The following is a 22,358-nucleotide window of genomic DNA, read 5'->3' as shown; positions in this document are numbered from 1 at the left end:
TAGCATGTCCCTCTTTGTGGAAAGGGTTCCCCACGAAGCTGTTACTGAGACTGCCACGACTTGGCTGACAGGTGAACCTACGCGGCAACAGGCTGCTACAGCTGTCGTCGTTCCCAGCGGCTCCGGCACTGGAGCGCCTGGACTTGGGACACTGCGGCCTGGAGGGTGAGCTGCCTTCGTTTGGGGCCGCGCCCAGGCTGCGCCGCCTGCTGATCGACGGCAACCGGCTGACCAGCCTGGACGCTGAAGGCCTGACGGCTACACTGCCCCATCTGCGGCGGCTGGGCGTGCAGAACAACCCTTGGAGCTGCGACTGCAGGCTCAGGCCGCTGTGGCGCTGGTGCCACGCTGCGGCTGCAGTCAGGAGCCCTGCTGTCCAGGTCTTGGGGAGGCCCATCGACATTGGAGAAGGTATGTAGCTGGTTATAACCGATTGCTGTCAAGAGACAGACCGTCTAAGCCTTAGACGGCCCACACAAATAGTATCTGATGAAAGGTATCTGGACACCGATTAGTGGACTTTAATATGGGGTGTGTCCTCCATTCACCTTTCTGACAGCTTTAACTCTTTTGGAGACATTTTCTGTGGGATGTCTGAATATCTGTGAAGGAATGGCAACCCATTGTTCTTCAAGGGCCGAAATGAGTGAATATAGTGCATCTTGGACGCTAGGGTCTCATACAAACCAGACATTCTATCTCTCCCCAACGGGCTCAGATCCAGATTGTGGGTTGGCAGTCCATTTGAGGAGTGCATTGCCCAACTGATACAACCATTGTCTCTGAACCCTCCGCTACTGCATGCGGCACACAATGCTGTGAAATTTGTTCATGTCATTCCAGATTCCGTTTCTCCTTAAGCCACGAAAAACACCCACGTACCGTAACACTACCTCCTCTGAACTTCACTACACCCGATGAGAGGTAACATTCTTCAGGCATTTGCCAAACACAGACCTTTCCTTTGGATTGCCATAGAGTGAAGTATGATTCATCAGTCCAAATCTCTCTGCATGTACATCTAGATTTACATCTACATCACATCTACCTGGCGGTGTGCGGCGGAGGGTACCTTGAGTGCCTCTATCGGTTCTCTCTTCTATTCCAGTCTCGTATTGTTCGTGGAAAGAAAGATTGTCAGTATGCCTCTTTGTGGGCTCTAATCTCTCTGATTTTATCCTCATGGTCTCTTCGCAAGCTATATGTAGGAGGGAGCAATATACTGCTTGACTCTTCGGTAAAGGTATGTTCTCGAAACTTCAACAAAAGCCAGCACCGAGCTACTGAGCGTCTCTCCTGCAGAGTCTTCCACTGGAGATTATCTATCATCTCCGTAACACTTTCGCGATTACTAAATGATCCTGTAGCGAAGCGTGCTGCTCTCCATTGGATCTTCTGTATCGCTTCCATCAACCCTATCTGGTACGGATCCCACACAGGTGAGCAGTATTCAAGCAATGGGCGATCAAGTGTACTGTAACCTACTTCCTTTGTTTTCGGACTGCATTTCCTTAGGGTTCTTCCAATTAATCTCAGTCTGGCATCTGCTTTACCGACGATAAATTTTATACGGTCATTCCATTTTAAATTACTCCTAATGCCTACTACCAGATAATTTATGGAATTAACTGCTTCCAGTTGCTGACCTGCTATATTGTAGCTTGCAGCACGTTACACTTGTATACATTGAGATTCGATTGCCATTCCCTGCAGCATACGTCAATTCGTTGCAGATCCTCCTGCATTTCAGTACAATTTTCCATTGTAACAATCTCTCGATACACTACAGCATCATCCACAATAAGCCACAGTGTACTTCTGATATTATCCACAAGGTCATTTAGATATATTGCGAATATCAACGGTCCTACGACACTCCCCTGCTGCACACCTGAAATCATTCTTACTTCGGAAGACTTCTCTTTATTGAGACTGACATGCTGCTTTCTGTTATCAAGGAACTCTTCAACCGAATCACTCAATTGGTCTGATAGTCCATATGCTCTTACTTTGTTCACTAAACGACTGTGGTGAACTGTATCAAACCGCTTACGCAAGTCAAGAAACACGCGCATCTACCTGAGAACCCATGTCTATGGCCCTATGAGTCTCGTGGACGAATAGCGCGAGCTGGGTTGCACACGACCGTCTTTTTCGAAACCAATGCTGATTCCTACAGAGTAGATTTCTAGTCCCCAGAAAAGTCATTATACTCGAACATAATACGTGTTCCAAAATTCTGCAACTGATCGTCGTTAGAGATATAGGTCTATAGTTCTGCACATCTGTTCGACGTCCCTTCTAGAAAACTGAATGACCTGTGCCCTTTTTCAATCTTTTGGAACGCTACACTCTTCTAGAGACCTCGTTACCAGTCATCCACAGTACGGTACAACTGACACCAATCACACACGAAACAGCATTCCTTTTCCCTCTTCCTACTATATAGTTTCACTTTCATATATTGTTCTCCTTTACGACAGACCTCTTCTTGGGTCACTTTCAATGAGGTGTCTGAATGTCCGTCGAGGAACAGCATCCGATTCTTCCTCAAGAGCCAAAATCAGATGTCAGTTATCACTTATAAGTAGAATTTATACCTGGTCTGACTTGGTGTAATTGGAGCACTCCAAGTGTGTTTTAGAAGCAATCATACAGCAGTTAATCTCCCAGTGACCTAATATTGTATCGAAACAGATCATGCTATTTACCTATAACCAATTTTTTGTGATTAACCAACTTTATGTCACCCTATGTTGTTACTACCTGACTTCACGAAATTTGGTAAATTACAGATGGAAATAGATGCAAGAATTTTCTGATATGATGGTATCAATAGCTCAGAAACTTCTCCGTTTTCTGCAGAGCAGATATCACCACTTTATCATTGTGTGTTACTAAGGTTTCTACTAACGCCGGCAGGGCATTGTATGCCTTTAGTTATGAATGAAATGATAATGAAATCAAGACCCTAAGCTGTCGACAGGCGTTGATATACATCAACGGGGACAGTTGAAAATATGTGCCCTGACCGGGACTCGAAGATTGTCTGCCGTGAGTAATGAATGTATGGGCAGGGTCACTACGAATGTAGTGTGTGGACATTAAGTTGGGAATGTGGGTCTCACGGGGAGCGTGCAAGGGATAAATCCCTGCAGTAGCACTATGGCATGGCTTCAGAAAACATCGCTCTTTATTCGCACGAAGTAATCTCCGCTATCGACAGGGGATCTCAAGTTGATTCCGTATTTCTAGATTTCGGAAAGCTTTTGACACCGTTCCTCATAAGCGATTTCTAATCAAGCTGCGGAGTTATGGGGTATCGTCTCACTTGTGCGACTGGATTCGTGATTTCCTATCAGGAAGCTCGCAGTTCGTAGTAATAGACGGCAAATCATCGAGTAAAACTGAAGTGATATCAGGTGTTCCCCAGGGAAGCGTCCTGGGACCTTTACTGTTCCTGATCTATATAAATGACCTGGGTGACAATCTGAGCAGTTCTCTTAGACTGTTCGCAGATGATGCTGTAATTTACCGTCTAGTAAGGTGATCCGAAGACCAGTATCAGTTGCAAAGCGATTTAGAAAAGATTGCTGTATGGTGTGGCAGGTGGCAGTTGACGCTAAATAACGAAAAGTGTGAGATGATCCACATGAGTTCCAAAAGAAATCCATTGGAATTCGATTACTCGATAAATAGTACAATTCTCAAGGCTGTCAATTCAACTAAGTACCTGGGTGTTAAAATTACGAACAACTTCAGTTGGAAGGACCACATAGATAATATTGTCGGGAAGGCGAGCCAAAGGTTGTGTTTCATTGGCAGGACACTTAGAAGATGCAACAAGTCCACTAAAGAGACAGCTTACACTACACTCGTTCGTCCTCTGTTAGAATATTGCTGCGCGGTGTGGGATCCTTACCAGGTGGGATTGACGGAGGACATCGAAAGGGTGCAAAAAAGGGCAGCTCGTTTTGTATTATCACGTTATAGGGGAGAGAGTGTGGCAGATATGATACACGAGTTGGGATGGAAGTCATTACAGCATAGACGTTTTTCGTCGCGGCGAGACCTTTTTACGAAATTTCAGTCACCAACTTTCTCTTCCGAATGCGAAAATATTTTGTTGAGCCCAACCTACATAGGTAGGAATGATCATCAAAATAAAATAAGAGAAATCAGAGCTCGAACAGAAAGGTTTAGGTGTTCGTTTTTCCAGCTTTCTGTTCGGGAGTGGAATAGTAGAGAGATAGTATGATTGTGGTTCGATGAACCCTCTGCCAAGCACTTAAATGTGAATTGCAGAGTAGTCATGTAGATGTAGACATGTAGATGTAGATCCTCTGTGCCCTCGGTGGCTCAGATGGATAGAGCATGTGCCATATAAGCAGGGGATCCCGGGTTCGAGTCCAGGTTGGGGCACACATTTTCAACTGTCCCCGTTGATGTATATCAACGCCTGACGACAGATTAGATTTCATTCTAAGAGAGCTGCATGGTCACCAATGTCCGAAAGAACTGATACCATCTTCATATATTTAATAAGGAAGGTGTATGTTCTGAGGTTGCATGCGGGTCTTCACAGACGCAACTCGCTGTCCAGAGGACGTGATGTGCGGACAAGCACAGCACGAGCACTGGGACCTGCTGGAGACGCTGCACTGCCCAGGAGACCCAGAGTCTGGAGAGGCCGTCGCCGAACACGACCCTAACCTAGACGTGGAGATGATCAGCATGTCAGGGCGACAGCGTTCTGCACGGCGCGCCTGAGCTCCCACAGGATGCTGTCTTGGTTTCTGTAAATGCCATTTGTGGGAATCACAAGTTACACTGTGCTGCTACACCTATGTTCCACCTGGCTGTACTGAAATTGATGTCATGCTTAATGTACCAAGCGACTGCTTACAGGTTAATGGACAGGGATATTAATCTGTACTCTACAGTTCAGTTCACTGAAGACCTAAAGGCCAAGATGAGAGACAGACCAGGTGGTAGTTTTAAGGATGATGGAAATAAATCACGATATTCCTGCTGGCTGTGTATTGAGGGAAGCCCTGTCTGCTCTAAGAAGTGATTAGTCTGAGGTCGACGGGCATGATGCGATGTGGTGGGTACATAAATCTCCACTCTCTTCGAAGATCCAAGGGCTGTGATAATCATATAACAAATTTTCTCTCTAGTTATGTTGGACTTGCTATGCAGAAACAGGTATCTATACCCATTCGATGTATGATTTCCTGAGGGAAATGATGCTTTACATTCCAAGAAGTGTATGTGGGTGCGATGGAAAAACTATGCTGTATCAGAGTTTCTCCTTCTTTCGGAACAGTGAAACACATTGAAAGAAAATCTTCTTACAGTCGGTCACTTCAGTAACAGAAAACAGTACCATTTTTGACACGCTGATGCACTGTTGGCACGATCGCTCACGGTAAATGCTTTCTGACACCTCAAAGAGCGTTGTAAGTACCAATCCGTAAGAAGACCACTTTCATCTATGGTAGGAAGCCAAGATGGAAACTTCTCGACTTAGCAAAGCAAGATTTTCTTTATTATAAACAAACTGCTCTTTTCTATTTAAATTTAGACTTTTCAATCAACGCACGTTATGCATAATTTTTCCAGTCAATAGATTCCATTTCTGAAGCGCAATTTCGGAAGAGATTGCAAAAAATCGCTCTATATCTGCCCTAATCTCTTCGTTATAAAAATAAAGACAAACGTTTTTCTTTTTATAGATTTGATAATAGGTGTAAATCAGAGGATGTCAGACCTGATAGAGTGAATGTTTCGAAGTTTCGTACTACAGGCCACTCAGTTTTCAAGTTGTCAAAGAATCTTGGGAGGAAGAGAATCTGTCGTGGTGGAAGATGACTTTTTCTTTTGCAGTCCAGGTCTCCTGTTATTTTTTCTGACATTTAATCTCGGAAACTTAGTTGGTATACTCAAACTTGAAAGTAGTCATTTTATCCTCTCCACGGTAACCGATAAGGAGGCTCCCTTTTGAATTCTAAACCATAACCTTCCTGTCATCTTAAATCGACTTTGACACCGGAATCCATTCACTACTTTGACTCGTGTTACGTTTCTTGCGTAACCTATCTCTCTACCACAGTAGCAAATTTGTGTACGATATCAGGTGAAATATTGTTAACACTGCTGAGATATTCGTTCTTACTTTTGCTTTTGGATAGCGTTCTGTTGCATAATCCAATATGCATAAATCTTTCTCATAGTTAATTATTCAATTAAAATAGACTGTACAGTTTTTTCGGATATTACTTTGTTTAAAGTTGTAACTACAGCCAGCCTCAACACACACACACACACACACACACACACACACACACACACACACACACACACACACACACAATAGCTACATGGTACAAACGTTTACTGAGTATCGTACCACATCATAATACAAAAAACTATACTGGAGAAAGCAACGTTTCGGCTACGGTTACAGTAACCTATACAATTATAAATAGATACATATTCAGCACAACAAAAGACGACAGAGTTAACCTGGAGCGGAATAATGGTGTCATCTGTTTCACATACGTCTTATCAACAGTTGTGCAGTACCATGTTATGCACAGTCTCTGTTTTCATTCGCGACTGCAGTCTTAGGATATCCTTCGTGTATCGTCTCCAAGTGGACAGCCACATTGAAATCAACAGCCCTTCGCTTGACTGTAGAAAATAAATACGTTGACTCGTCACAGACCTTCAACAAGTTCGGATGAATTTACTAGAGTGGTGGGCAGTCGAGAACTAAGGTTTTTACGTTAGCATAGCGGTCCAGTACATCCATCTGAACGAAATGCACGCAACACAGCTATTTTAAAAACTTTTATAAACCAAGCCTTTCTCGCAGACTAGGTAGGTACCTTGGTTGAAGTCAGCACCATATTTATGTTAGACTGTCAACTTTTCACATTGTTTTCGTAGACAGTGCTTTGATATTTAGGCTTCATACAAAGCAAAGTAGTATTTGGATACGGGTCTCACCTGAGGTCGACATGCTGAGGCCTTTGGATGTAAGCCACAAGGAATGTCATATGATAACATGACATAGGGCTGTAGAAAACTGTCGTTGATGAAGTACGCCGATAGAGATTCGTTTCTGTCTGACGGGGTTTGCAAGTATGGTCACGATTTGAGTGTCTAGTTGATGTGTCTGAATGAAGCAAAGAGAGCTTAAAGTACTACAATGCTGCTGTATTCATATCGATACTTTTGTAGACGGAACTTGCTATTTTTTAGCCGCTATATCTCTGACATTGCCTTGGTTGTAAACGATTTTTACGCATATACTAGTTCATTAAACTCAAAAAAAGCTTTTTATATAAGAGGACTTTGTATGGACTGATGTACTTTTGAAAGAAAAGATTGTGACAATGGCTGAATGTTTGCAATTTCTTTGTAAATTAATTTATTATGCTTCAAATTAGTCATTGTAAATGAATTGTTTATTAATATGAAATAAAAACTGTCCACCCATCTTTTCGTTCATTCATGCTCTACACATTTGATCATGAAAGAAAGCCGTCAAAGATGTGGAATTTCGTATTCATTTATCAAATTCTGTAGATTACTTCAAGAAGAGAACCTTAAGCAGAATTAGTTAATCATACATTAACAAAAAGTGTCTGTATTAGCAATAAACTATTACTGTACTGGTTAATATCATTTTTGTTTACGTTAGCTAAATATAACTTACTGAACTGGCAGGAAATCTGCAACTTTGAAAAAAGAAACGTCGCTTTATCCTTAGTTGGCATACACCATAACATCACTCTGAACACTGGATGCAATGGTTAAGTACGCAAGAAAATTGTTTTTCTGTTTGGTATTGTGATTCTGATAATTATACTTCACGTAAAAATGTTGATTGTCAGCAATAAAAAGGAGTAAATGTACTGGGACATGAGAGTAAGAAATCCAAAATTCTTGAAGAGGTATCTGTAACCTGTGCTGTTGCCTGCTTTACACAATATTATTACAGCTTGCTTGTGCTGACTAAACACTTCATTTACTCTAGCTGCGTTATTTAGAAGATATTTCATAAGATGATAGAGAGCGGAAATATACAGAATAAGTCAAAACCCTTGTCTCTATGTCAGCACAAAGAAATATGTATCTAAATGCAAAGCTTGCCGAACTTAGCTTCCTGATTATTTATATGCTGACACCATTTTTAACTTTTAATGCATAAAGAAAAGAAATAATTTAACACTAATATTTAATTAATATATGGAAGTTACCGTCTACATGTGGTACAGGTGTTTGCAATTTTCAGGTGCTTATTTACGGTTCTGTGTAGAGTTCAGCATTTTGATGCAAATGTCTTCAACAAACTCTCATCTGGCATTGAGTTAGAAACTGGGAATCGTATTCATATCGCTAGAAATTCTAAAGAAAATTAGTAACTTTACCGTACATGACACATACATAACTATTTTTCTATGCTCTACGCTAAATGGCAGTGAGCGTATCAGAAAAACAGAAGCTAATTAATACAATTAACAAAGCTGCATCGCTTTTCAAATCGGGTGATTGTAGTGTTCCAGCAGTAGTGGACACCAAAAGCTCCTGAGGAAGCCTGAGGAAGATCCCAGCAGAGGGGTCGAAAATCGATCATTTTAGTAGAAATATGACGCGGCCTAATAACCCAGAAGATTTTAACTTCAGTGACAACGGCCGCGAAAGCCTGCAGAATTATATACATACATTTTTTACAGTCGTTTCTAAGGGTCTAGATCATTTTGAATACCCATGTATTAGGAAGTGAGATACTGAAAGTACTAGATCAGTTTTGTTATTTGGTCAGCAAAATAACTAATGTTGGCCGAGGTGGAGAGGATATAAATTCTAACTGACAGTACCAAGTGAAGCATTTCTAACAAACGGACTTTATTGTTTGTTATAAATTTAAGTGTTAGGAAGTCTTTTCTGTGGGTATTTGTCTGATGTGTACTTTGCACATGAATGAAACATGAGCAATAAGCAGTTCAGGCAGGAAGAGAATACAAGGGTTTGAGATGTGGTACTGGAGAAGACTAGATGCGCATATCGCATAACAGATGAGGAGGTACGACTGCTGCGTGTACCGGTAACGCGCTACGCCATACAGCTACAATTTTACTGGCGGTTGCCAGATTTTTGTCAGTTTCAGTGTCTTTAATTTTATGTGGTTTTAATATCAACTTCTTAATGAATATTTTATATGACGTCAGCATTATTTCTCTAAAATTTGTTGGACTGTTATTACATGTAATTGTGAATTTTCTGATGAAGACGCTCGGTGTCGAAATATGGTAAAAGTAAAATTTTGTTGCAGACAGTTGGCTGTTTTATACTCTCCACATTTGTAGGTGTCTACATAATTTTGAATAATCCGTTGTTACGAAATGAGCTACGAAAAGTATTAGATGAGTTTTGTTATTTTGGCAACAAAATAACTGGTGTTGGCCGAAGTAGAGTAGATGCTGATTGGCAATACCAAGAAAAGCATTTCTAAAATGAGGAATTTATTAATGCTTTATAAATTTAAGTCTTAGGAAGCCTTTTGGTGGGTATTTGTCTGTCATGTACCTTGTATGCAAGTGAAATATGAACGACGAGCGGTTCACATAAGGAGGAAGTACAAGTTTTTGAAATGTGGAACCAGAGACGAATGCTGAAGATTACATGGATAGGTCGAATAACGCATGAAGAGGTACTTAATCGAATCGGGGCAAAAATATATTTGTGTTCCAGCTTGACTGAAAGAAGGGACCGTTTGCTAGGATACATCCTGAGACATCAAGGAATAATCAGTTTGGTAATGAAAAGAAGCGTGAGCGATAGAAATGTAGAGGGAGCCACAGCATGAGTGTAATAATCAGTTCAAATGTACATAGGGTGCAGTAGTTATTCTGAGACGAAAAGGTTTGCTCAGGTTAAACAGGATGAAGAGCTGTATCAAACCAGTCTTCAGACTGAAGGCTACCACCACCACCACCACCACCACCACCACCAGAACAACAACAACAATAAATATTTACGCTATCTGCGAATAGCACAGAGTATTTTGAGACTATTAAATGAAGAAGGGTTTTAGATTGTGGGCAGAAGAATACATCTGCTGCAAAAATTGGAAGCTTTTCTTGTCGGGCTTAAACAGTTTCAGATTTGACATTAAAAGACGGAAGTGCAAGCAAGGTAGGGTAATTTCATTAACATGAATACAAACATGTATATGTAGTACACAAACACCTTTATTTTTATGATCTGTTGCTATTACAGCCGTTCTTCTTCTTCTTCTTTTTTAGTTATGATAACAAGAAAGCCCTCCTGTTTTACATTTGTATATAGCGTTTTTTTTTCTCAGCTTGTGTCTTAAAATGTTTAAGTTAGATGTAGGTCTTTGTAATAGACAACAGGATTACAGTGTAGTTAATGGTTTTATTTTCATGTGTTTTTGGATTTCAGAGAGAAAATTAATCAAGATTCGAAGGTTTATTTTCTAATATGAATGTAGGCCTACTGTTACCATTTCAGTTTATCGGTCCTAACATGCAGGTACACTCGTATGCTATGACACTGTATTCGGTGCAAATGTCAACCTGTGTAGAATTTTGATACACTCATAGGGGGGGAGGGGCAAATCTTTAGTCAGCATTCCATTATGAAAATACTACTGAAATTATAATTGAAGCTGCTACACTATTATATGATTTGATTTTCTGAGTTTTATATTGAACATATTGCGTTGGAAGTGACGCTCATTTGATTAACGTGATTCTTGACAACACAAGAAGTTAGTTACGCATTCAGCGTATTTCTTTAAAGAACTACGAGATTTAAAAAAGAAAAGGTATTAAAAAACGTATTCTGAAAAGAAATTACCACTTACGCAAATGTGCTTCGATTTATATTCTGTTATCAGTTTTATTATTATATAGATCTCTGTCAAAGCTAAATAACACAATAATAATTTCTCTTAGCATCAAAGCCCCGAATTATAACGTGCTACAGAACCCCCACAGTTAAATCAGAAGCGTTGCATGAATTAAGACTCCATTTTCAATTTGAATTAAGACTTCATTTGAAATTTTAAACAAATAAAACAAGGCGCTAATTGGGATATCAGCAGCACTTAATTTACATTCAAACAAAAAGCTACGAGAGCCTACAACCGTCGTTATAATGTAGCGTATAAATTGCAATAACAGTTGACAGAGCTCTTATTGTCCTTGGCGTGTTGCAGATTACATGAAATGCATGGCAAACAGCGAAAATGCGTAAAACGAACCATCTTTCGAAACTACAAAAATTCATTAGAACTAATACGAATAAAAATACTCTCTCCAGCTTTCATATGAGTTCACCCATATTAATTCATCTGAATAAATTTGACACTGGAATTACGCTGGCTACGTAATATCTGGATCACTAGCGCATATCAGATACCAGTTAAATACAATCGCAGAGTCGTAAAGAGAGCGCCATAGCTAGTCCTGTCTCTCTTAAATTCGCCGCTAGTACACCTAAGCTAATAAAATGTGATATTATACCAGTAAATTTCATGGAAAAGTGCTTCAATATTAAATTGCAACGAGCAGTTACAGTACTTCTCTCTTATGAAACAACAACGGTAATCTGAGCTTAAAAGACTATCCTTTTAGTACATATTAGTGGCAGTTAAAGTCAACTTCTAGTGTTTACTTCACTTTTCTGAGTATTAAAAATGTGATTACAATTTTGTTTGAGTGTATTGTTTGCTTGGTGTGCAATCAGTGTAGTCCACGTAACGTGTAAATAGTGTGAATAAACAATAATGGAACTAGTAAATTCTTTCATCGAACCTTCTGTGAGTAAACATTTCTGAGAAATGACGCGTTTCCATTGTTAAAATGAATGACTCACACATCACTGTTTTGAAAGCTAATTATCACAAAATTTCATCTGTAGTAGTCTGCGACATAAATGTTTTGCAGTAAAAGCAAATGTCTTCTAAATTTTTGTGATTTGTTGGCCTATTCTATAGCATCGTTTAAGCTTGCTGGACGTATTTAAAAATGCAGAGTATGCCGATATGATATTTATACAAGGGTTTCGTAATAGAGTTACCGACGCTGCTTGTATGCTTGTAGAGAATACGATAAAGAACTTCCTAATCGCAGAGTACTAGACTGATGTGTATCTACTCGTGTTGTCAGTAAACTGGGTGAGAATGGTGCTGAGCTCAGCAGTCATATTTCATCTGGACGTGCTAACGAACAGTGTGTGGATAGGACAGAAGACATTTAGTTGGTAGGTTCCTTAGGCGCTGAGGGAAGTAATTTCTTCCAGCGCAATTTGGCTCTGCGCATTCTGGCTGCCAGATGGCACATCGTTTAACCTAACATTCTCTAGAAGATGGATTGGTAGAAAGGGCCACGTTTCTTGGCCACCAGGGTCCCCGAGGGTGGTTGAAACGCAAAATCGAGATAGAAAAAATAAACGAAAGGGACGAATTGATCGAACGGATTATGAATACTGTCGCTCCACCCCCCCTACCTCCCCACCCCCCTAGGGAGAACCCCAAGGTGACCATAGAACACATGGTGTTGCCAAGAGAATTCGAAAGTAGATTGAAGTAGGCGATGCAAGTTATGAAAATTGACTTTCACCTTAATCATTTGCTTTCGCTTAAGAATTTCTGTTAGTATTTGTTTGGGTAATTTTGATGTTGTCTTCAGTTCGAAGATGGTTGGATGCAGCTCTCCATACTTCTGAATCTGCTTACTGTATTCAATCTCTCCGTCTCCCTTCTACGATTTTACTCCCCCCCCCCCCACCCACCAACCCACGCACACTTTCCTCAAATACTAAACTGGAGGTACCTTGATGTGTCAGAATATCTCCTATCAACTGATTCCTACTTTCACTTTCACTCGAGTTGAGCCACAAATTTCTTCTCTCCCCAGTTCTGTTTAGCATCTCTTCATAAGTTATGTGACCTACCCATCGAATCTTCAGCACTGTTCTGTAGTTATGTGACCTACACATCTAATCTTCAGCATTGTTCTGTAGTACCATATTTCAAAATGTTCTGTGCTCTTTTTGTCTAAACTTTTTATCGGTCATGCTTTGCTTCCATAAATGGCTACATTCCATACAAATACTTTCAGAAAAGACGTCCTTACACTAAAGTCTATTCCCGATGTTAAATTCCTCTTCTTTAGAAATGCTTTTCTTGCCATTGCCAATCTACATTTTATGTCCTTTTTACATTGGCCATCATCACTTAATTTGCTTCGCATATAGAAAAAAACTCATCTACTACTTAAAGTATCTCGTTTCCTAGTCTAATTCCCGCAGCATCACCTGATTCAATTCGACTACATTCCATTATCCAATTTTTGCTTTTGTTGAATTCATCTTGCGTCCTCCTTTCAAGACAATGTCAATCCATTCAACTGCTGTTCTGTGTCCTTTGCTGTCTCTCACAAAATTACAATGTCATCGACAACTCTCAAAGTTTAGAGTTCTTCTCCTTGAACTTTATTTCCTATGGCAATTTTTTTTGGTTTCCTTACAGCTTGCTGAAAGTACAGATTGAATAGCACTGGCGATAGACTACAACACTCCCTCACTCTCTTCTCTATCATTGCTTTCCTTTCATGTCTCTCGACTCTTAGAACTGCCGTTTGGTTTCTATACGAGTTGTAAATAGTTTCTCTGTCCCTGTATATTACTCTAGTAGCCTTCAGAATCTCTGTAGCAAATAAAATTTAGATACATGTTATGGGGAATGTTTTATTTGAATTATAATATACTACCACTACATAAAATATTTACTATTCCTCCTGGAACATCGTATATGCGAAATCATAATGTTGCTAGTTGTAATCAATGATGTGCATTAGCTCTATGTTTGTAGATACGGTAATGTCGTAACGTAGTGAAATACAGGACAGCTATTTTCAGTGGTATCATGAGTCAATATTTTGTACAGCTTCTTGCTAACAAACGTGTTCATTTATATAATGTTCGACCTGCTGAATGTCACAAAGCTAGAAACTGTCGCAGTTTCTTTATTGTAGCACTACTGGATGCCACCAAATATTGTAGAAAAACGAATCTGATGGTATTTATCGTCTCATCTTTAACGACATCATTATAGCCATTACCATATACTGCCTTCATTTAAAACTGGAGCCAGTACAAAAACTGGAGCCATTACTATTTACGCGCGAATTTCATTTAAACGAGTTGAAGGTGACTGAAATAAATAAGAACACGAGAGCAATTACTAGTGCATATATTATATTTTCCACACGTACTGCAAATACGATCTAAATAATGAGCCATAGAATAGTTGGAATCGTTAACTAGAAGCAACCTATGTAGGAGGTCATTTCTTGTTACCGATTCCAATATTACTGTTTGTTATGCAAAAATCTAATATCAGCAACTCGCTTAAAATGATCTTTTGTTAGGAAACTACAGAATACGACTAGACTTCCAAAAATGAAAATCTTTACACACATTACTGCACATGCAAAGAAATGAAACGCAAAAATGACCAGACCCTGGAACCGATAACTATACTACACGAAAGTGACACAAGGTACAGTAACTCCAAAACAACACTCAGTAAAATTGAGACATCAGGAATGAAAGTGAAATTAAGAGCAGTAGAGCAAAAACATCAAAAAGGAAAACATGAAAGTGGCTACATAAATAGTAACTTACCGCATATGAACTTCCAAAGCAGTCAAGGATCGAGGCTGACAAGAAAAAAATAAGGACATAACAAGAAATAATAATGTTTGAAGCTCAAACTGTAACGAAGGAAGCAAAATCAGAATAACTAAGGAAAATAAAAATAAGAAACACGAACTGCCAGGCACGAATGAGGTACCACACAAATCAGTTCTTTCCTACCACCCGCCCTCAATCAGACGCAAAATTTTAAATAATAAAAAAAATGAAACCACGAATCAGTCACATACACCCTCCGGCAGAGACACAGCAATACCTCTCGGCCCACCATTGTAACGTGAAAATATTAAAACGACAGAAAAACCTACCTCCAGAGAAACCAAAAAACTAACACTCGCACAGTACAGTAACATAAAAAAACGCAACGTAAAACAAGAAAAAAGTATCAGACCCACCAACACCTAACGAACAAAACGAGGCTTGTACATTTTGCTGACTACTTTCATAAAAACAAGAAGCCGGCCGGAGTGGCCGTGCGGTTCTAGGCGCTACAGTCTGGAGCCGAGCGCCCGCTACGGTCGCAAGTTCGAATCCTACCTCGGGCATGGATGTGTGTGATGTCCTTAGGTTAGTTAGGTTTAATTAGTTCTAAGTTCTAGGCAACTGATGACCTCAGAAATTAAGTCGCATAGTGCTCAGAGTCATAAAGACAAGAAATAAACAATAACCTTTTGGAATACTCTTCCTCCAACAGTATTCATCTAAATGGCCTTGCAACACTGGAATCCTCCTCTTTCCCTGCCCGGCAACAGATCTCACAGCCCCCCCCCCCCACCCCTCTTTCCCTGCCCGGCAACAGATCTCACAGCCCCCCCCCCCCCCCACCCAATACCGCTCGACAGTATTAGTACATGCCCTCCTCTTATAAGCTTTGAACTGAATATTATGATTGACGACCAAATGATGATAATCCATTTCACCCAACCCCATGAACATAGCAAACCAACCCGACATGACTATAGAACCTTTTTCCACATGTTCTTCTATTAAAGATGTCAAGTCTTCCTTTATTCGATTTGGTACAACCCGAAATACAACATCAGCACAATCTTCTTCAGAAACTACTACCCCAAAAACTCAACGCCCAACAACCTCGTGCCCCCTTTCGTACTTTCTCATTCCAGAATGTGACTCATCTACTTCAACTATAACCACCCCCCCCCCCCCCCAATGACCCCATATACTTTATAAACTGCCCTCAGACTTCTCTACAAAACGAGAACCAGTCGACTACAGCACCACACGAAAACACCTGCTTCGGGCGGGACAGATTTGCAAGAATATTCATAGCAAAAATAGTAGGTTAGCATGACAATTACTTCTAAATTCAGCCTCAGTCTTTCGAACCACGTCCCAATGCGTATGGATCTCCGCATGTTATTTTTTCTGCACCTCCACATGTATTCACCGGAAGTTCGTGATGACCCAACCTTCGTCAAAACCATATAATTTCCACAGACACTGCACTTGCAAAATTCAGCAATGACGCCCAATGATTGCAACAATTTTATAGTTGATTTACGGTTACTCATTTTATGAAGCAGAATTGTCGCAGTCAAAACAACAGACTCATCCATACGACTACTTTCATTAACAAAAGATGCCGAAAACAAATTACGAGATGAAAAAAAAAACAATCTACATCGAATTTTTAATACACGCGCGTAACTAGGAAATCCAGAGAAATCACTTAACTTTCATCGACAGCAGTCTGAGGAACAAACAAAATAACATCAAACATTACGTCACTGGTCTAAGCCGACGGGTGGTATTGGACACTAGAATTGACCCTTGTACGGCTATGAACTCTCCTTGAAGTAATGTAAACTATCCGTTCAGTACTAAGCTATCTGACGGTGGCCTAAGAAGCCGAAAGCCAGTTTATAACAAACTGTGAAATAAACATTATTGTGGATCATTTATTCATTTATTTTTTATTTATTCCGTACGACCAAATTGAGGAGCAAATCTCCAAGGTCATTCAGCGTATCAGTACATGAAATTACTACATAAAAGCAATAACAGATAAAAATAAATGTTTATGAACCCGAAAAAACTCGATCCGTAAGTTTAAGTAAATGCAATCAACAATACAACAAGAATCAGCTTACATTTTCAAGGAAGCCCTCGACAGAATAGAAGGAGTGACCCATGAGGAAACTCTTCAGTTTCGATTTGAAAGCGCGTGGACTGTTGCTAAGATTTTTGAATTCGATTGGTGTCTTACTGAAAATGAATGCAGCAGTATACTGCACACCTTTTTGCCCAAGACTTAAGGCAGTCAGAATCAAACGCAACTTTGATTTCTGCCGAGTACGGTATCAACAGAGTGAAAGCTGCTTATTCTTAAGAATAAGTTAATATTGTTAACAAGAAATGACACTAAGGATGTATATTTATTGAGAGGCCAATGTCAAAATACCCAGACTCGTGAACAGGGGCCGACAAGAGGTTCGTGAACTTATACTGCAACTTACTGCAAGAACCGCCCATTTCTGAGCCAAAAATATCCTTTTAGAATAGGAAGAGTTACCCCAAAATATAATACTATACGGCATAAGCGAATGAAAATAAGCAAAGTAGACTAATTTTGAGTCGAACGATCACTCACTTCAGATGCCATTCGAATAATAAAAATGGCAGCATTAAGTCTTTCTACAAGAAACTGAACATAGGCTTTCCACGACAGCTTACTATCTACCTGAACACCTAGAAATTTGAACTATTCAATTTCATTAGTCATATGCCCATTCTGTGAAATTAAAACGTCAGGTTTTGTTGAATTGTGTGTTAGAAAATGTAAAAACTGAGTCTTACTATGATTTTGTATTTTTATTTTTTATTTAGCTATAGTTTATTTTCTATAAGCCATGAACTTAGGTCATGAACTGCACTATTTGAAACTGTGCCAATGTTGCACACAACATCCTTTACACCAAAATAGTGTCATCAGCAAAAAGAAATATTTTAGAGGAACAGGAGTGGCCCCACCACTGATCCCTGGGGCACCCCCCAATTGACCGTACCCCACCCAGACCCCACATCACAGCCATTCTCAATACAGTGAATAATGACCTTTTGCTGTCTGTTGCTAAAGTAAGAGGTGAACCAATTGTGAGCTACTCCCCATATTACGTAATGGTCCAACTTCTGTAACAATATTTTGTGATGAACACAGTCAAATGCCTTAGTTAAGTCAAAAAAATATGCCTAGCGTTCGAAACCTTTTGTTTAACCCATCCAGTACCACATAGAGAAAAGAAAATATAGCATTTTCAGTTGTTTAACGATTTCTAGCGCGAACTGTATATATGATAGCAAATCGTGTGATATGTAAATGACAAATTATCCTTACATACAAAGCGTTTTCAATAACTTTAGCAAACACTGATGGCATAGAAATAAGTCTAAAATTATCTACATTATCCTTTTTTTTACAGTGGATTTATTATTGAAAACTTTAATTGTTCAGGAAACAGACCATTCCTAAAGGAAAAATTACAAATATGGCTAAATACAGGGCTAACATGTGCAGCACAGTACTTTAAAATTCTGCTAAGCACTCCATCATAACCATGAGAGTCCTTAGTCTTCAATGATTTAATTATTGACTCAGTCTCCCTCTTGTCTGCATGACAGAGGAATATGTCAGTCATCAAGGCATTTGTCAAGAAAGCCCTGTAGATACTAAATTTTTATTTAATCCACCAGCAATGGTTAGAAAATGATTGCTAAACACAGTATATGTTGTTGTTGTTGTTTTCAGCAACAAAAATATTCTTACTGCAAACTGACTTCTGTCGACCTTGTGCTGCTGACCAGACACTTCCTTCACAACTTACCATACGGTTTTAATTTTATCCTGTGATTTTGGATACCACATACTCTTTGCCTTCCTAATATTTATGAGCACCTTACCATATTATTTGTAATGGGCTACTGTAGCTTGATTGTGGCTACTTCAACATTTTGGCATAATTCCCACTTTGTTCTATATGATATCATTATCGCACTAGTCAACCACCATGGCTGCCTATTACTGATAGTACCCCGTTTAGAACGTTCTAATGGGAGGTGACTCTCAAAGAGCACGAGAAATGTGTTAAGGAAAGCATTATGTTTATTATCTATGTATTGGCACTATAAACATCCTGCCACTCTTGTTTCTTGTCAAGGTTTAAAAAACTCTCTATTGCTGTTGATTAACTTTACTATATAGTTTGTAATTAAATGTGACATTTGTTTGAGTACTAAAACCTTTTAGTGTTAAAATTTGTGCATCACAGTCTTAAACGCCTCTTTTACTAACAGAATGCCCATCTATGAAGAATGAATAAAAATATTATCTGTGGCTGTGCTACTGTTCCCCTGCACCCTAGTTGGAAAAAACACAGTCTGCATCAGATCATATCAATTTATAAGAGTTACCAACATTCTTTTTCTTGTACCGCCATATGCAAAATATAACTAATTTCTGGTACTCACTACATAGTGAACCAAGAACTTCTCTAGCTTGAGCATAAATGCTCTGAAGTCAGAGTTATGGGAACTATAAACAATGACAATTAGTAGTTGGGTTTCACTAAATTCAGCTACCCCTGCACAACATTTGGGCATTAACATTGTATGTCGTTGTGGTGTTCAGTCCAGAGACTGGTTTGATGCAGCTCTATCCTGTGCGAGGTTCTTCATCTCCCAGTACCTACTGCAACATAAATTCCTTCTGAAACTGATCTCCCTCTACGATTTTACACTCCACACTGCCGTCCAATACTAAACTGGTGATCCCTTGATGCCTTAGAACATGTCCTACCAACCGATAGTTTCTTTTAATCAAGTTGTGCCACAAATTCCTATTCTCCAGAATTGTATTCAGTACATCATCATAAGTTACATGATCTATCCATCTAATCTTCAGCAATTTTCTGTAGCATCACATTTTGAAAGTTTCTATTCTCTTCTTGTCCAAACTAGTTATCGTCCATGTTTCACTTTGATACATGGCTACACTCCATACAAATGCTTTCAGAACAGACTTCCTACCACTTAAATCTATACTAGATGTTAACAAATTTCTCTTCTTTAGAAAAGTTTTCATTGCAATTGCCAGTATACATTTTATATCCTCTCTACTTCGAGCATCATCAGTTATTTTGCTGCCCAAATAGCAAAACTCCTTTACTACTTTAACTGTCTCATTTCCTAATCTAATTCCCTCAACATCACCTGATTCAATTCGACTACATTCTATTATCCTCGTTTAGATTTTGCTGATGTTCATCTTATATCCTCCTTTCAAGACACTGTCCATTCCGTTCAGCTGCTCTTCCAGGTCCTTCGCTGTCTCTGACAGAATTACAATGTCATCGGCGAACCTCGAAGTTTTTATTTCTTCTCCATGGATTTTAATACCTACTCCGAACTTTTCTTTTGTTTCCTTTACTGCTTGCTCAATATACAGATAGAATTACATTGGGGAGAGGCTACAACCCTGTCTCACTCCCTTCCCAATCACTGCTTCCCTTTCATGTCTCTCGACTCTTATGACTGCCATCTGCTTTCCGTACAAATTGTAAATAGCCTTATGCTCCCTGTATTTTACCCCATCCACTTTCAGAATTTGAAAGAGAGTATTCCAGTCAACATTGTCAAAAGCTTTCTCTAAGTCTACAAATGCTAGAAACATAGGTTTTCCTTTCCTTAATCTTTCTTCTAAGATAAGTGGTAGGGTCAGTATTGCCTCACGTGTTCCAACATTTCTACGGAATCCAAACTGATCTTCCCCAAGGTTGGCTTCTACCAGTTTTTCCATTCGTCTGTATAGAATTCGTGTTAGTCTTTTGCAGCCGTGGCTTGTTAAACTGATAGTTTGGTAATTTTCACATCGGTCAACACCTGCTTTCTTTGGGATTGGAATTATATTCTTCTCGAAGTCTGAGGGTATTTCGCCTGTCTCGTACATCTTGCTCACTAGATGGTAGAGTTTTGTTAGGACTGGCTCTCCCAAGGCCGTCAGCAGTTCTTATTGAATGTTGTTTATTCCATGGGGCCTTGTTTCGACTTAGGTCTTTCCGTGCTCTGTCAAACTCTTCACGCAGGATCGTGTCTCCCATTTCATCTTCATCTACATCCCCTTCCATTTCTATAATATATTGTCCTCAAGAATATTGCCCTTGTATAGACCCTCACATTAACACTATGTATTCAAGTTTTGCATGATCAATCGCATTTGTTGTTTCTACTCCTATCACTATGACGTTTTTGTCCATTATTTTAACGAAATTAGTGTAGAAATCCGTTACTGATAAAAAGTACAATCTCTTTAAATGGTGCAGGCTAATAAATATCGGCTGTCGGGGTAAGGCATTGTTTTACATTACACTCACGACAGGCTTTGCGACGGTAGGAGAGCGGCATATTACACTTCTGGCGTGCCGATGTTATGCAGGTCGAGCCCCGGGAGTGCATCGAGCGGTACAGTGTTCACGTGTCGCGGCGAGCGCTCATTTCTGTCTGATTGCGTCCCTCGTTTATCGCTCTCTGCTCACACCGCTGTACACAGCACAGTTGGCACTGCCTGCTTCCGTCGCTCACTTGTTCCCACGGGCCTTGTCCGGAAACTACCCAGCCCGTCTGTCTCTTCGCAAAATGACGGTTGTGCCAGGTCTAGTTTTGTTGCAGGGGGGACGGCAGCTAAATGGGGCAGTTATATGCGGCAGCTCCCTCGGGTCGCGAATGACGTCAGTCTGCTGTTGCTGGTAAGAACAGGTTTCAGGGAGACACCACTGCAATACGCTTCTAAACTAGCAGACGAAATGGTTTTTGATACTGTCAGACGCAGGAAGTGCATTGTAATCGGTTGAATAATAAAACTAAATAAAACGTACCAGTAAATATTTGGAAGGACAAATGGTTTTATTACAAAGAATTAAAAAGAATAATTTCTTTTGTCTGCGTCACAGTACATAGAGGAATATACAGCAATGAAATGGTGGATGAGTTGTAACGAGAGGCTATTATATTGTAACCACAAGCTCATTTCGGTGGGCAATTAACATACAGTTTTAATTCATCCCTTCTTCTGACAAAATGCTTCAGAAAGGTGAAGAATAATATTTAAATAAAAATTATTCAAAAGGAGAAGTATAGTAACTAAAAGAAAAGGTGCTATAACAAATTGAAGCTTAGCGCCATAGCTCGTTTCATGTCATAAAGCACGAAACGCTCACTGTATGCCCTTTTAACCGACTGCAGCTTATCTCTGTCTGCTACATAGATCCAACGAAGAAGTCAGGCAATAACATTTTTTTTTCTAAAAGCTTGAACGCCAATCAACACAAAAATCTTAGTCAGTATAAAGAATACTTATAAAAACCAAAGAGTGAAGCAGATTGTCCGTCAGAGATGAACTTCTGGCGATACCACACATTCTGTGTTTTCAGTTCTGATCTGTAAGAAGCTTGTCCATCAGCACTAGCGGCTTGGATGTGATGCGTAATTGTGAATTGGGAGTTGAAACTATTTATTCCAAAAAGTGAATTCGCCGTATGGTCGGCACTGGTTTCCTAGATCACCATTTTTTCCCCAAGTCAGGCAAA

General features: G+C 39.7%; 1 protein-coding gene across 1 annotated transcript in view; it reads left to right on the top strand.

The window, feature by feature from the left end:
* The window catches only part of LOC126355140 (insulin-like growth factor-binding protein complex acid labile subunit), a 110,837-nt gene extending 103,147 nt beyond the window's left edge, over nt 1-7,690 (top strand). The window contains exons 5-6 of the mRNA XM_050005327.1: nt 72-411; nt 4,586-7,690. Of these exons, the coding sequence (XP_049861284.1) occupies nt 72-411; nt 4,586-4,770 (525 nt within the window). The 3' untranslated portion in view covers nt 4,771-7,690. The remainder of the gene's footprint in view (nt 1-71; nt 412-4,585) is intronic.
* The last annotated feature ends 14,668 nt before the right edge of the window (nt 7,691-22,358 follow it).

Source organism: Schistocerca gregaria, chromosome 3 (assembly GCF_023897955.1).
Source record: "Schistocerca gregaria isolate iqSchGreg1 chromosome 3, iqSchGreg1.2, whole genome shotgun sequence".
Taxonomy (NCBI): domain Eukaryota; kingdom Metazoa; phylum Arthropoda; class Insecta; order Orthoptera; family Acrididae; genus Schistocerca; species Schistocerca gregaria.
This window is presented reverse-complemented; position numbering and strand designations above follow the sequence as displayed.